The 14,146-nt window shown below is 51.5% G+C and overlaps 1 protein-coding gene across 12 annotated transcripts in view; it reads left to right on the top strand.

Moving 5' to 3' along the window:
- Positions 1-14,146, top strand: part of LOC140732488 (plectin-like) — a 384,936-nt gene that overhangs the window by 122,095 nt on the left and 248,695 nt on the right. For 2 of the 12 annotated variants that reach the window (XM_073055241.1, XM_073055237.1), the window contains exon 1: positions 4,318-4,471. The exons of the other annotated variants lie outside the window; for them this stretch is intronic. In XM_073055241.1, coding sequence (XP_072911342.1) covers positions 4,375-4,471 — 97 coding nt within the window. In that variant the 5' untranslated portion in view covers positions 4,318-4,374. Of the gene's footprint in view, positions 1-4,317; positions 4,472-14,146 lie in introns of those variants that run through there. 12 annotated transcript variants of the gene reach the window in all.

The following is a 14,146-nucleotide window of genomic DNA, read 5'->3' as shown; positions in this document are numbered from 1 at the left end:
TGATCTTTGCATCATCAATGGGGATAGGAGAGGTTCCAGAGGATTGGAGGGTTCCGGATGTTGTTCCCTTATTCAAGAAAGGGAGTAGAGATAGTCCAGGAAATTATAGACCAGTGAGTCTTACTTCAGTGGTTGGTAAGTTAATGGAAAACTGAGAGGCAGGATTTATGAACATTTGGAAAGGCATCATATGATTAGGAACAGTTAGCATGGCTTTGTCGAAAGTAGGTCTTGCCTTATGAGCCTCATTGAATTTTTTGAGGATGTGACTAAACGTATTGATGAAGGAAGAGCAATAGATGTAATGTTTATGGATTTCAGCAAGGCATTTGATAAAGTACTCCATGCAAGGCTTATTGAGAAAGTAAGGAGGCATGGGATCCAAGGGAACATTGCTTTGTGGATTCAGAACTGGCTTGTCCATAGAAGGCAAAGAGTGGTTTAGACGGGTCATATTCTGCATGGAGGTCGGTGACTAGTGGTGTGCCTCAGGGATCTGTTTTGGGACCCCTACTCTTCATGGTTTTTATAAATGACCTGGATGAGGAAGTGGAGGGATGGGTTAGTAAATTTGCTGATGACACAAAGGTTGGGGGTGTTGTGGACAGTGTGGAGGGCTGTCAGAGGTTACAGCAGGGCATCAATAGGATGCAAAACTGGGCTGAGAAGTGGCAGATGGAGTTCAACCCAGATAAGTGTGAGGTGGTTCATTTTGGTAGGTCAAATATGATGACAGAATGTAGTATTGATGGTAAGACTCTTGGCAGTGTGGAGGATCAGAGGGATCTTAGGGTCCGAGTCCATAAAACACTCAAAGCTGCTACGCAGGTTGACTCTGTGGTTAAGAAGGCGTGTAGTGCATTGGCCTTCATCAACTGTGGGATTGAGTTTAAGAGCCAAGAGGTAATGTTGCAGCTATATAGGACCCTGGTCAGACCCCTCTTGGAGTATGTACTCAATTCTGGTTGCCTCACTACAGGAAGGATGTGGAAACCATAGAAAGGGTGCAGAGGAAATTTATAACGATGTTGCTTGGATTAGGGAGCATGCCTTATGAGAATAGTTTGAGCGAACTTGGCCTTTTCTCCTTAGAGCAACGGAGGATTTAAGGTACCCTGATGGAGGTGTACAAGATGATGACAGGCATTGATCATTTGGATAGTCAGAGGCTTTTTCCCAGGGCTGAAATGACTGGCATGAGAGGGCATAGTTTTAAGATGCTTGGAAGTAAGTACAAAGGAGATGTCAGAGGTAAGTTTTTTACGCAGCGTGTGGTGAGTGCGTGGAATGGGCTGCCAGCGGTGGAGGCGGAAACAATAGGGTCTTTTAAGAGACTCCTGGATAGGTACATGGAGCTTAGAAAAATAGAGGGCTATGAGTAAGCCTAGGTAATTTCTAAGGTAGGGATATGTTTGGCACAGCTTTGAGGGCCGAAGGGCCTGTATTGTGCTGTGGGCTTTCTATGTTTCTATGTTTAAAAAAAAAAGCCATTATGGGAATCATATATAGGTCAACAAATAGTAGCCAAGATGTGGGGTTGAGATTGCAAAGGGAGCTGGAAAAGGCATGTAATAAGGGTAATGGCACAATTGAAATGTACGACTTCAATATGCAGGGAGGTTGGCAAAATAAGGTTGGTATTGAATGACAAGATAGGGAATTTGTTGAATACTTATGAGGTACCTTTTTAGTTCAGCTTGTGCTTGAGCCTACTCAGGGAAATGCTATCTTAGAATGGGTATTGTACAATAACCCAGAACTTATAAGGGAGCTCAATGTAAAGGAACCCCAAGGAGGTAGTGATCATAATATGATTGAATTCACATTGCAATTTGAGAGGGAGAAGCATAACTCACATATTTCAGTATTGCAATGGAATAAAGGGAATTTCAGAGGCATGAGAGAAGAGCTTGCTCAGCTAGATTGGAGGAGAATACTGGAGGGGATGACGGCAGAGCCAAGATGGCTAAAGTTTCTGGGAAAAGTTCACAAGACACAAGATAGATATGTCCTACAAAAGAAGTTGTTCTCAAATGGCGGTGTAGGCAACTATGGCTGACAAGGGAAATTAGGGACTATGTAACAGTCAAGGAAAGAGCATATAAGGTAGCAAAAGTGAGTGGGAAGTTGGATGATTGGGAAGCTTTTAAAATCCAACAAAAGGTAACTAAAAAAGCTATAAGAAGGGAAAAGATAAAATACAAGGGAAAACTAGCTAATAATATAAGGTGTTTTTAGTTATATGAAGAGTAAAATGGAGGTGAAAGTTAATATTGGACCACTGTAAAATGATGCTAGTTAGGTAGTAATGGATGACAAAAAAAAAGCAGATGAACTTAATAGGTACCTTGCATCTGTAGCAGTCTTCACTGTGGAAAACTGCCAGTGTGCCAGAGGTCTGCGAGTGTCAGGGAGCAGGAATGAGTGCCATTACTATTACAAAAGAAAAAGTGCTAAGCAAACTGAAAGGTCTTAAGATGGATAAGTCACCTGGGCCAGATGGAATACACCCCAGAATCCTGAGAGAGGTTGCTGAAGAGATAATGGATCCATTGGTCATGATCTTTCAAGAATCACTTGATTCTGGCATGGTCCCAGAGAACTGGAAGACTGCAAATATCACTCCACTCTTTGAGGGGAGGAAGGCAAAAGAAAGGAAGTTATAGGCCACGTAGCCTAACCTCGGTGGTTGGGTAAGTATTGGGGTCTGTTATTAAGGATAAGCTTTCAGGGTACTTGGAGACTAGTGATAAAATAAGCCAAAGTCAGCATGGTTTCTGTAACAGGAAATTTGCTAAAGTTCTGTGAGGAAGTAGCAAGCAGTGTGGACAAAGGAGAAGCAGCAGATGTCATTTACTTGGATTTTCAGAAGGCATTTGATAAGCTGCCACACATGAGGCTGTTTAACAAGATAAAATCCTATGGTGTTACAGGAAAGATACTGGCATGGATACAGGAATGGCTGACAGGCAGGAGGCAGTGAGAGGGAATAAAGGGGGCCTTTTCTGGTTGGCTGCCAGTAACTAGTGGTGTTCTTCAGGGGTCAGTATTGGGACCACTGCTTTTCACATTGTTTGTCCATGATTTGGATAATGGAATTGATGGCTTTGTGGTAAAGTTTGCAGATGATATGAAGATAGGTGGAGGGTAGGTAGTGCTGAGGAAGCAATGTGATTGCAGATGGACTTAGAAAAATTGGAATTGGCAAAAAAGTGGCAGATGGAATACAATGTTGAGAAATGTATGAGAATGCATTCTGGTAAAATGAATAATAGTGCAGACTATTATCCAAGTGGAGTGAAAATACAAATGTCTGAGGTGCAAAGGGACTTCGGAGTCCCAGCAGGTTAATTCACAGATTGAATCTTTGATCAGAAGGCAAATGCAATGTTGGCATTTATTAAAGGGGAATAGAATATAAAAGCAAGGAATTAATACTGAGGCTTTATAAGACACAAGTCAGGCTGCACTTGCGGTATTGTCAACAGTTTTGGGCCCCATACCTCAGAAAAGATGTATTGTCATTGGAGAAGATCCAGAGGAGGTCCACGAGGATGATTCTGGGAAGGAAGGGTTAACATAGGAGGAGCGTTGGAGAGTTTTAGGCCTGTGCTCACTGGAATTTAGAAGAATGCTGGTAGGGGGAACTCATTGAAACCTACTGAATGCTGAAAGGACTAGATAGGGTTGATGTATAGATGATGTCTCCTATGATGGGGGCATCCAGACGTAGGGAGCACAACCTCAAAATTGAGGGGCAACCTTTTAGAACTGAGGTAAGGAAGATTTTTTTTAGCCGGAGAATCTGTGACCATAGTACAGAACTTGTACTGCCGTAGACTGTAATGGAGGCCAAGTCCATGGGTGTATCTAAAAGTGGTAGCTGATTGGTCAGGACATCAAAGGATATGGCGAGAAGGCAGGTTTATGGGGTTGAGTGGGATCAGAGATGAGCCATGGTGGAGCAGATTCGATGGGCTGAATGGCCTAAATCTACTCCTCTGTCTAATGGTCTTATGGACTCTCCCTCTACCCCACTATCTTCCTATCCCCCGCCCCTGCTGTTGTTCCTTGCCCTGGATTCTTGCTGCTAATCGGTTGATGAGGGGGTTCTGGTGTTGAGAGCGATTGGTAACATTGCCCTTTTAAAAGCGTAGTGTGCCGTGGGTGTTGGCTGAGCCAAGGTTCAGAGTCCGCTATGCCGTGCGGAGGGTGTGGCTGTTCACTGAGGCCAGGCTTGGGATAGTTGGTTTGTAGATGGGTGTGTCAGCCGAGAGAGTGTTGTTCATACTGCTCGCTGAGGGATTGTGTGAGCACATCCAGTGGAGGGAGTGAGCCGTATCGGGAGCCCGGTGCTGGTGGGTACGGGACACCATGTGGAGCGGGCAGAGACTAGAGACGTCAGCGTGGTGCAGCTACACCAGGGAGAGGGACATTAACCATTACCTACTGACACAGATGTGCTGTCTGGGTGGGTATCATGTTTCCTCACTGCTCTGTTAACCTCGCGTCAACTTACGTCACTGCTCTGCCTGGTTAACCTTACACCAACGAACGTCACTGCACCCTGTTAACCTCTTGCAAACCAGCGTCACTCTAGGAACTGCCTTTTTAACCCCACATGAGCCAACTTCTGCCTTGCCCAATAATCCTACGTGAACCCACACTCTGTTTTGTTAACCTCTCGTATACCAGTGTCATTGTTTCCCATTAACCCCATGTGAACCAATCACTGTGCCATGTTAACCCCTTATGAACTGCATCACTTTAGGAACTGCCCCGTTAACCCCCCACATGCACCAACTTCAGTACCTTGCCCCAATAACCCCATGTGAGCCAGCATCATGTTGCCCTGTTAACCCCTTGTGAACCAGCACCACCATGTCCCAATAATTCCTGTGGACCGTCACTGTGCCATTTAACCCATTGTGAACCAGCATCACTCCCAAGAATGACCCCATTAGCCCCATGTGAACCGACATCACTGTACCTAGTTAATCCCTTGTGAATTTATGTCACTCCAAGAATGAGCCTCATTAATCCCATGTGAACCTATGTTACTCTGTTTCCTGCCCTTGTCAGTCACCTTCACTTTGTTAACCCTTTGCAAGCTATCCTCACCCACACCCTGCAATCTCTTGTTTTTTCCCCCCCATTTTGGTGAGAAGGGATTTGTCTTTAATTTTGGGATTAATCAAAATAAACGATTTATTCCAGGGGAGAGTCCAGCAACAGATAATCACTTTAGCAGCATGGACATGTCAAATATGAGACGAGCTGTGTACGACATAGGCAGATGGTTGGGGGGGGGGGGGGGGAAGCAGTTAAAGTGCCTCAGTAACACAAAATGCTGGAGGAACTCAGCAAGTGAGGCAGCATATTGGGAAATGAATAAACAGTCAACACCATCAGGACTTCATGAAAGATCCCAGCCCAAAATAGTGACTGTTTATTTCCCTGACCTGCTGAGTTCCTCCAGCATTTTGAATGTATTACTCTGGATTTTCAGCATCTGCAGAGTTTCCTGTTTGGAGCATCGGAGACTTCTCAAGGTATATCAAACCATGATGGACAGAGGTGGGGTGAATAGTCCTTTTGCCAGGGGAATCAAGAATTAGAGATATAGAAATAAGGTTAGAGGAGGAAAGCATAACGAGAGCCTGAGGGGCAGCATTTTACACAGAAGGTGATGGATATAGGCGACCAACTGCCGGGGGAAGTGCCTGAGGCAGGAAGGGACATTAGATACATTTAAGAAGTAACAGCTTCTTCCCCTCATGCAGGGTTCCCTAAAGGTTAATTTGGAGGTTGAGTCAGTGGTGAGGAAAGCAAATGCAATGTTAGCCATTATTTCAAAAGGACTAGAATATAAAAACAAGGATGTAATGCTGAGACTTTATAAGGCGTTGGTCAGGATGCCCTTGGAGTATTGTGAGAGGTAGTGGGTCCCATTTCTAAGAAAAGATGTACTGGCACTGGAGAGGGTCATAAGGATATTCACGAGATTGATTCAGGGAATGAAAGGTTTAATGTCTGAGGAGTGTTTAATGGCTCTGGGACACTGCTCGCAGGAGTTTAGAAGAATGGGAAGGGTGGGATCTCATTGAAAACTATTGAGTATTGAAAGCCTCAATAGAGTGGATTTGGAGAGGATGTTTCCTATAGTAGGAGAGTCTAGAACTAGAGAGCACAGCCTCAGAATAGCAGGACATCTGTTTGGAATAGAGATGAGGAGGAATTTCTTGAGCCAGAAGGTGGTGAATTTGTGGGATTCATTGCTATAGACAGCTGTAGAAGCCAAGTCATTGAGTATATTTAAAGCTAGACACTTCATCAGGACTTGATGAAGACAGCCTGATGGGGGCTCTTGCTGTGCCCCAGTGTGCACATGTGGGTCCTTGCCGTGCCCCAGTGTGCACATGTGGGTCCTTGCCGTGCCCCAGTGTGCACATGTGGGTCCTTGCCATGCCCCAGTGTGCACATGTGGGTTCTTGCCGAACTAGTGTGCACATGTAGGTTCTTGCCGTGAATCAGTGTGCACATGTGGGTTCTTGCCGAACTAGTGTGCACATGTAGGTTCTTGCCGTGAATCAGTGTGCACATGTGGGTTCTTGCCGAACTAGTGTGCACATGTAGGTTCTTGCCGTGAATCAGTGTGCACATGTAGGTTCTTGTCATGCCCCAGTGTGCGTGCGCGGGCTCTTGCCGAACTAGTGTGCGTGGGTTCTTGCCGTGAATCAGTGTGCGCGTGTGGGCTCTTGCCATGCCCCAGTGTGCGCATGTGGGTCCTTGCTATGCCCCAGTGTGCACATGTGGGTCCTTGCCATGCCCTAGTGTGCACATGTGGGTTCATGCCATGCCCCAGTGTGCACATGTGGGTCCTTGCCATGCCCCAGTGTGCGCATGTGGGTTCTTGCCATGCCCCAGTGTGTGTGCGCGGGCTCTTGCCGAACTAGTGTGCGTGGATTCTTGCCGTGAATCAGTGTGCGCGTGTGGGCTCTTGCCATGCCCCAGTGTGGGCTGTTGCCATTACCCAGTTTGCGTGCGTGGGCTCTTGCCGAACTAGTGTGCATGGATTCTTGATGTGACCCAGTGCGTGTGGGCTCTTGCCGTGCCCCAGTGTGCATGACTCTTGCTGTGCCCCAGTGTGGGCTCTTGCCGTGCCCCAGTGTGCGTGACTCTTGCCGTGCCCCAGTGTGCATGACTCTTGCCGTGCCCCAGTGTGTGCGTGTGGGCTCTTGCCGTGCTAAAGTGTGCACAGGCGCTTGCCGTGCCCCAGTGTGGGCTCTTGCCGTGCCCCAGTGTGCGTGACTCTTGCCGTGCCCCAGTGTGCACATGTGGGTTCTTGCTGAACTAGTGTGCACATGTGGGTTCTTGCCATGCCCCAGTGTGCGTGCGCGGGCTCTTGCCGAACTAGTGTGCGTGGGTTCTTGCCATGCCCCAGTGTGCGCATGTGGGTCCTTGCCATGCCCCAGTGTGCACATGTGGGTCCTTGCCATGCCCTAGTGTGCACATGTGGGTTCTTGCCATGCCCCAGTGTGCGTGCGCGGGCACTTGCCGAACTAGTGTGCGTGGATTCTTGCCGTGAATCAGTGTGCGCGTGTGGGCTCTTGCCGTGCACCAGTGTGGGCTCTTGCCGTGCCCAAGTGTGGGCTGTTGCCATTACCCAGTTTGCGTGCGTGGGCTCTTGCCGAACTAGTGTGCATGGGTTCTTGATGTGACCCAGTGCGTGTGGGCTCTTGCCGTGCCCCAGTGAGTGTGACTCTTGCCGTGCCCCAGTGTGCGTGGGCTCTTGCCGTGCCCCAGTGTGTGTGGGCTCTTGCCGTGCCCCAGTGTGCGTGGGCTCTTGCCGTGCCCCAGTGTGCGTGGGCTCTTGCCGTGCCCCAGTGTGTGTGCGCGTGTGGGCTCTTGCCGGGCCCCAGTGTGTGTGGGCTCTTGCCGTGCCCCAGTGTGTGTGACTCTTGCCGTGCCCCAGTGTGTGTGACTCTTGCCGTGCCCCAGTGTGCATGACTCTTGCCGTGCCCCAGTGTGCGTGACTCTTGCCGTGCCCCAGTGTGTGCATGTGGGCTCTTGCCGTGCCCAGTGTGTGTGACTCTTGCCGTGCCCCAGTGTACGTGACTCTTGCCGTGCCCCACTGTGCGCGTGTGGGCTCTTGCCGTGCCCCACTGTGCGCGTGTGGGCTCTTGCCGTGCCCCACTGTGCGCGTGTGGGATCTTGCCGTGCCCCACTGTGCTTGTGGGCTCTTGCCGTGCCCCACTGTGCGTGTGGGCTCTTGCCGTGCCCCACTGTGCGTGTGGGCTCTTGCCGTGCCCCAGTGTGCGCGTGTGGGCTCTTGCCGTGCCCCAGTGTGCGCGTGTGGGCTCTTGCCGTGCCCCACTGTGCGTGTGGGCCCTTGCAGTGCTCCAGTGTACACAGGCTCTTGCCGTGCCCCAGTGCGCATGTGGGCTCTTGCTGTGCCCCAGTGTGCGCATGTGGACTCTTGCCGTGCCCCACTGTGCGTGACTCTTGCCGTGCCCCAGTGTGCGCGTGTGGGCTCTTGCCATGCTCCAGTGTGCGTGACTCTTGCCATGCTCCAGTGTGCATGTGGGCTCTTGCCGCGCTCCAGTGTACACGTGAGGGCTCTTGCCGTGCCCCAGTGTGCGCGTGTGGGCTCTTGCCGTACCCCAGTGTGCGCGTGTGGGCTCTTGCCGTACCCCAGTGTGCGCGTGTGGGCTCTTGCCGTACCCCAGTGTGCGCGTGTGGGCTCTTGCCGTGCCCCAGTGTGCGCGTGTGGGCTCTTGCCGTGCCCCAGTGTGCGCGTGTGGGTCCTTGCCATGCCCTAGTGTGCACATGTGGGTCCTTGCCATGCCCTAGTGTGCACATGTGGGTTCTTGCCATGCCCCAGTGTGCACATGTGGGTCCTTGCCATGCCCTAGTGTGCACATGTGGGTTCATGCCATGCCCCAGTGTGTGTGCGCGGGCTCTTGCCGAACTAGTGTGCGTGGATTCTTGCCGTGAATCAGTGTGCGCGTGTGGGCTCTTGCCATGCCCCAGTGTGGGCTGTTGCCATTACCCAGTTTGCGTGCGTGGGCTCTTGCCGAACTAGTGTGCATGGGTTCTTGATGTGACCCAGTGCGTGTGGGCTCTTGCCGTGCCCCAGTGTGCGTGACTCTTGCCGTGCCCCAGTGTGTGCATGTGGGCTCTTGCCGTGCCTCAGTGTGCGTGACTCTTGCCGTGCCCCAGTGTACGTGACTCTTGCCGTGCCCCAGTGTGTGCATGTGGGCTCTTGCCGTGCCTCAGTGTGCGTGACTCTTGCCGTGCCCCAGTGTACGTGACTCTTGCCGTGCCCCACTGTGGGCTCTTGCCGTGCCCCACTGTGCGCGTGTGGGCTCTTGCCGTGCTCCAGTGTGCGTGTGAGCTCTTGCCATGCCCCAGTGTGCGCGTGTGGGCTCTTGCCGTGCCCCACTGTGCGTGTGGGCTCTTGCCGTGCTCCAGTGTGCACAGGCTCTTGCCGTGCCCCAGTGTGCGTGTGGGCTCTTGCCATGCCCCAGTGTGCGCGTGTGGGCTCTTGCCGTGCCCCACTGTGCGTGTGGGCTCTTGCCGTGCCCCAGTGTGCGTGACTCTTGCTATGCCCTAGTGTGCGTGACTCTTGCTGTGCCCCAGTGTGCGCGTGTGGGCTCTTGCCGTGCCCCAGTGAGTGTGGGCTCTTGCCGTGCCCCAGTGTGTGTGACTCTTGCCGTGCCCCAGTGTGCGTGACTCTTGCCGTGCCCCAGTGTGTGCATGTGGGCTCTTGCCGTGCCTCAGTGTGCGTGACTCTTGCCGTGCCCCAGTGTACGTGACTCTTGCCGTGCCCCACTGTGGGCTCTTGCCGTGCCCCACTGTGCGCGTGTGGGCTCTTGCCGTGCTCCAGTGTGCGTGTGAGCTCTTGCCATGCCCCAGTGTGCGCGTGTGGGCTCTTGCCGTGCTCCAGTGTGCACAGGCTCTTGCCGTGCCCCAGTGTGCGTGTGGGCTCTTGCCATGCCCCAGTGTGCGCGTGTGGGCTCTTGCCGTGCCCCACTGTGCGTGTGGGCTCTTGCCGTGCCCCAGTGTGCGTGACTCTTGCTATGCCCTAGTGTGCGTGACTCTTGCTGTGCCCCAGTGTGCGCGTGTGGGCTCTTGCTGTGCTCCAGTGTGCACAGGCTCTTGCCGTGCCCCAGTGTGCGTGTGGGCTCTTGTCATGCCCCAGTGTGCGTGATTCTTGCCGTACCCCAGTGTGCGTGACTCTTGCCGTGCCCCAGTGTGCGTGACTCTTGCCGTGCCCCAGTGTGGGCTCTTGCCGTGCCCCAGTGTGCGCGTGTGGGCTCTTGCCGTGCCCCAGTGTGCGCGTGTGGGCTCTTGCCGTGCCCCAGTGTGCGCGCTTGCCGTGCTCCACTGTGAGTGTGGGCTCTTGCCGTGCCCCACTGTGAGTGTGGGCTCTTGCCGTGCCCCACTGTGCGTGTGGGCTCTTGCCGTGCCCCACTGTGCGTGTGGGCTCTTGCCGTGCCCCACTGCGCGTGTGGACTCTTGCCGTGCCCCAGTGTGCGCGTGTGGGCTCTTGCCGTGCCCCACTGTGCGTGTGGGCTCTTGCCGTGCCCCAGTGTGCGTGACTCTTGCCGTGCCCCAGTGTGCATGTGTGGGCGCTTGCCATGCCCCAGTGTGCATGTGGGCTCTTGCCATGCCCCACTGTGCATGTGGGCTCTTGCCGTGCCCCACTGTGCATGTGTGCTCTTGCCGTGCCCCAGTGTGCATGTGTGGGCTCTTGCCGTGCCCCACTGTGCATGTGGGCTCTTGCCATGCCCCACTGTGCATGTGTGCTCTTGCCGTGCCCCACTGTGCATGTGGGCTCTTGTCGTGCCCCACTGTGCATGTGTGCTCTTGCCGTGCCCCAGTGTGCGTGACTCTTGCCGTGCCCCAGTGTGCGCGTGTGGGCTCTTGCCGTGCTCCAGTGTGCACAGGCTCTTGCCGTGCTCCAGTGTGCGCGTGTGAGCTCTTGCCGTGCTCCAGTGTGCGTGTGGGCTCTTGCCATGCCCCAGTGTGCGTGACTCTTGCCGTGCCCCACTGTGCATGTGGGCTCTTGCCGTGCCCCAGTGTGCGTGACTCTTGCCATGCCCCACTGTGCATGTGGGCTCTTGCCGTGCCCCAGTGTGCGTGACTCTTGCCGTGCCCCAGTCTACGTGACTCTTGCCGTGCCCCACTGTGCGTGTGGGCTCTTGCCGTGCCCCAGTGTGCGCGTGTGGGCTCTTGCTGTGCCCCAGTGTGCGTGACTCTTGCCGTGCCCCAGTGTGCGTGACTCTTGCCGTGCCCCAGTCTGCGTGACTCTTGCCGTGCCCCACTGTGCGTATGGGCTCTTGCTGTGCCCCAGTGTGCGCGTGTGGGCTCTTGCCGTGCCCCACTGTGCGTGTGGGCTCTTGCCGTGCCCCACTGTGCGTGTGGGCTCTTGCCGTGCCCCACTGTGAGTGTGGGCTCTTGCCGTGCCCCAGTGTGCGCGTGTGGGCTCTTGCCGTGCCCCACTGTGCGTGTGGGCTCTTGCCGTGCCCCACTGTGCGTGTGGGCTCTTGCCGTGCCCCACTGTGAGTGTGGGCTCTTGCCGTGCCCCAGTGTGCGCGTGTGGGCTCTTGCCGTGCCCCAGTGTGCGCGTGTGGGCCCTTGCCGTGCCCCAGTGTGCGTGACTCTTGCCGTGCCCCAGTGTGCGCGTGTGGGTTCTTGCCATGCCCCAATGCCTGTGTCTGTAGGCTCTTACACCACAAGACGTAGGAGAAGAATGAGTTCATTCAGCCCATTGATCTGCTTGCCATTTCATTATTACTGATCCCGGATACCATTCAACTGCTTTACACCTGTCCTCTCACCATAAGAAATAGGAGCAGGAGTAGGTCATTTGGCCCATCGAGCCTGTTCCACCATTCCATAACCATGGACTCATCTCCACCTACTTGCCTTTTCCCCATAACCTTTAATTCCATTTGAAATCCCTTGATGCCCTGCTTAATCAGGAAACTATCAACTTCTGCTTTGAAGATACCAACAGACGACCTCCATCGCAATCTGTGGCAAAGCATTCCATAGATTCACCACTCTTCGGCTAAAAAAAATTCTTTCTCTTGTTCTAAGAGGTCGCCTCTGAATTTTGAGGTTGTACCCTCTAGTTCTGGATAACCCCACTATAGGAAACATCCTCTCCACATCCACCCTATCTAGTTCTTTCAACATCTGGTAGATTTCAATGAGATCCCCCACATACTTATAAATTTCAGAGAGTACAAGCCCAATGCTGCCAAATGCTCCTCATATGCTAAACGCTTTATTTCTGGAATCACCATCGTGAGCCTTCTCTGGGCTCTGTCCAATGATAATACAACCTTTCTGAGATAAGGGGCCCAAAACTGTTGACAATACTCCATGTGTGGCCTGAGTAGTTTCTTATAAAGGCTCAGCATTATCACCTTGCTTGTATATTCGATTCCGTTTGAAATAGGGAACTTTGGATTTGCCTTCTTTACCACAGACTTGACCTGTAAGTTAACCTTCTGGGAGTCTTGCGCGAGGACTCCTAAATCCCTCTGCACATCTGATGTTTGAATTTTCTCCCCCTTTAGATAATAGTCTGCACTATTGTTCCTTTTACCAAACTGCATTATCATACATTTCCGAGCACTTTATTCCATCTTCCACATTTTTTGCCCATTCTTCCAATTTGTCTAAGTCCAACTGCAATTGCTTTGCTTCCTCAGCGCACTATCCCTTCATCTATCTTTGTACCATCAGCAAACTTTGCCACAGATTCCATTATCTAAATCATTGACAAACAATGTGAAAAGTAGTGTTCCCAATACTGACCCCCGAGGAACACCACTGGTCACCAGCAGCCAACCAGAAAAGGCCCCTTTTATTTCAACTCACTGCCTCCTGCCTGTCAGCCATTCCTCTATTCATGCCAGTATCTTTCCTGTAATGCCATAGGATTTAATCTTGTTAAGCAGCCTCATATGTGGCAGCTTATTAAATACCTTTTGAAAATGCAAATAAATGACATCTACTGTCTCTCCTTTGTCCACCCTGCTTGTTACTTCCTTGAAGAACTCCAATAGATTTGTCAGGCAAGATTTCCTTTTACAGAAACCATGCTGACTTTTACTTAATTTATCATTAGTCTCAAAGTACCCCAAAACTTCATCCTTAATAATTGACTACAACACTCAGTTGAAAAAAGTACAGTCGATGTTTTGGGCTGTACTTTTTTCCATAGATGCTGCCTGGCCTGCTGAGTTCCTCCAGCGTTTTATGTGTGTTGCTCGGATTTCCAGCAGCTGCAGATTTTCTCTTGATTTTTACTCATTAAGTTCATCTGCCATTTCTTCCCCCCCCCCCCCCCCATTATCACCTCGCCATCATCATTTTCTACTGGTTCAATATCAGCTCTCATCTTCCTTTTACTTTTTATATAACTGAAAAAACTTCTGGTATGCTGCTTTAAATTATTGACTAGTCAGCCCTCATATTTCATCTTATCCCCTCGTTTAGCCTTTTTTGTTGCCTTTTCTGGGTATCCAGAACTAGAGGGCTCAGCCACAAACTTGAGGGGAAACCCTTTAGGTAACGAGGATTTTTTTTTTAGCCAGAGAGTAGTAAATCTATGGAATACTCTGCCACAGACTGTGGTGGAGGCCAAGTCCGTGTGTATATTTATGGTGGCAAATGATTGTTTCCTGATTGGTCAAGGCTACAAAGGATATGGTGAGAAGGCTGGTGTATGGGGTTGCATGGGATCTGGGATCAGCCACGATGGAATGGCAGAGCAGACTCGATGGGTTAAATGGAATAATTCTGCTCCTATGTCTTATGGTCTTTTTTGGTTCTTAAAAGTTGCCCAATCATCCAACTTACCACTCACTTTTGCTACCTTGTGTGCCCTTTCCTTGGCTTTTTTGCAGTCCTTAACTTCCTTTGTCAGCCATGGTTGCCTACCGCTGCCATCTGAGAACTTCTTCCTCTGTGGGACATGTCTATCCTGTGCCTTCTGAACTATTCCCAGAAATCTCAGCCATCTCTGCTTTGCTGTTATCACTGCTAGTATCTTCCACCAATCCACCTGGGCAAGCTCCTCTCTCGCTGTGCCCTAGTACCTGAGTCTGTGGGCTCTTGCTGTATG

This window comes from Hemitrygon akajei, chromosome 8, assembly GCF_048418815.1.
Source record: "Hemitrygon akajei chromosome 8, sHemAka1.3, whole genome shotgun sequence".
Taxonomy (NCBI): Eukaryota; Metazoa; Chordata; class Chondrichthyes; order Myliobatiformes; family Dasyatidae; genus Hemitrygon; species Hemitrygon akajei.
The sequence above is the reverse complement of the archived record's forward strand: the minus strand, read 5'-3'. Positions and strand labels throughout refer to the sequence as shown.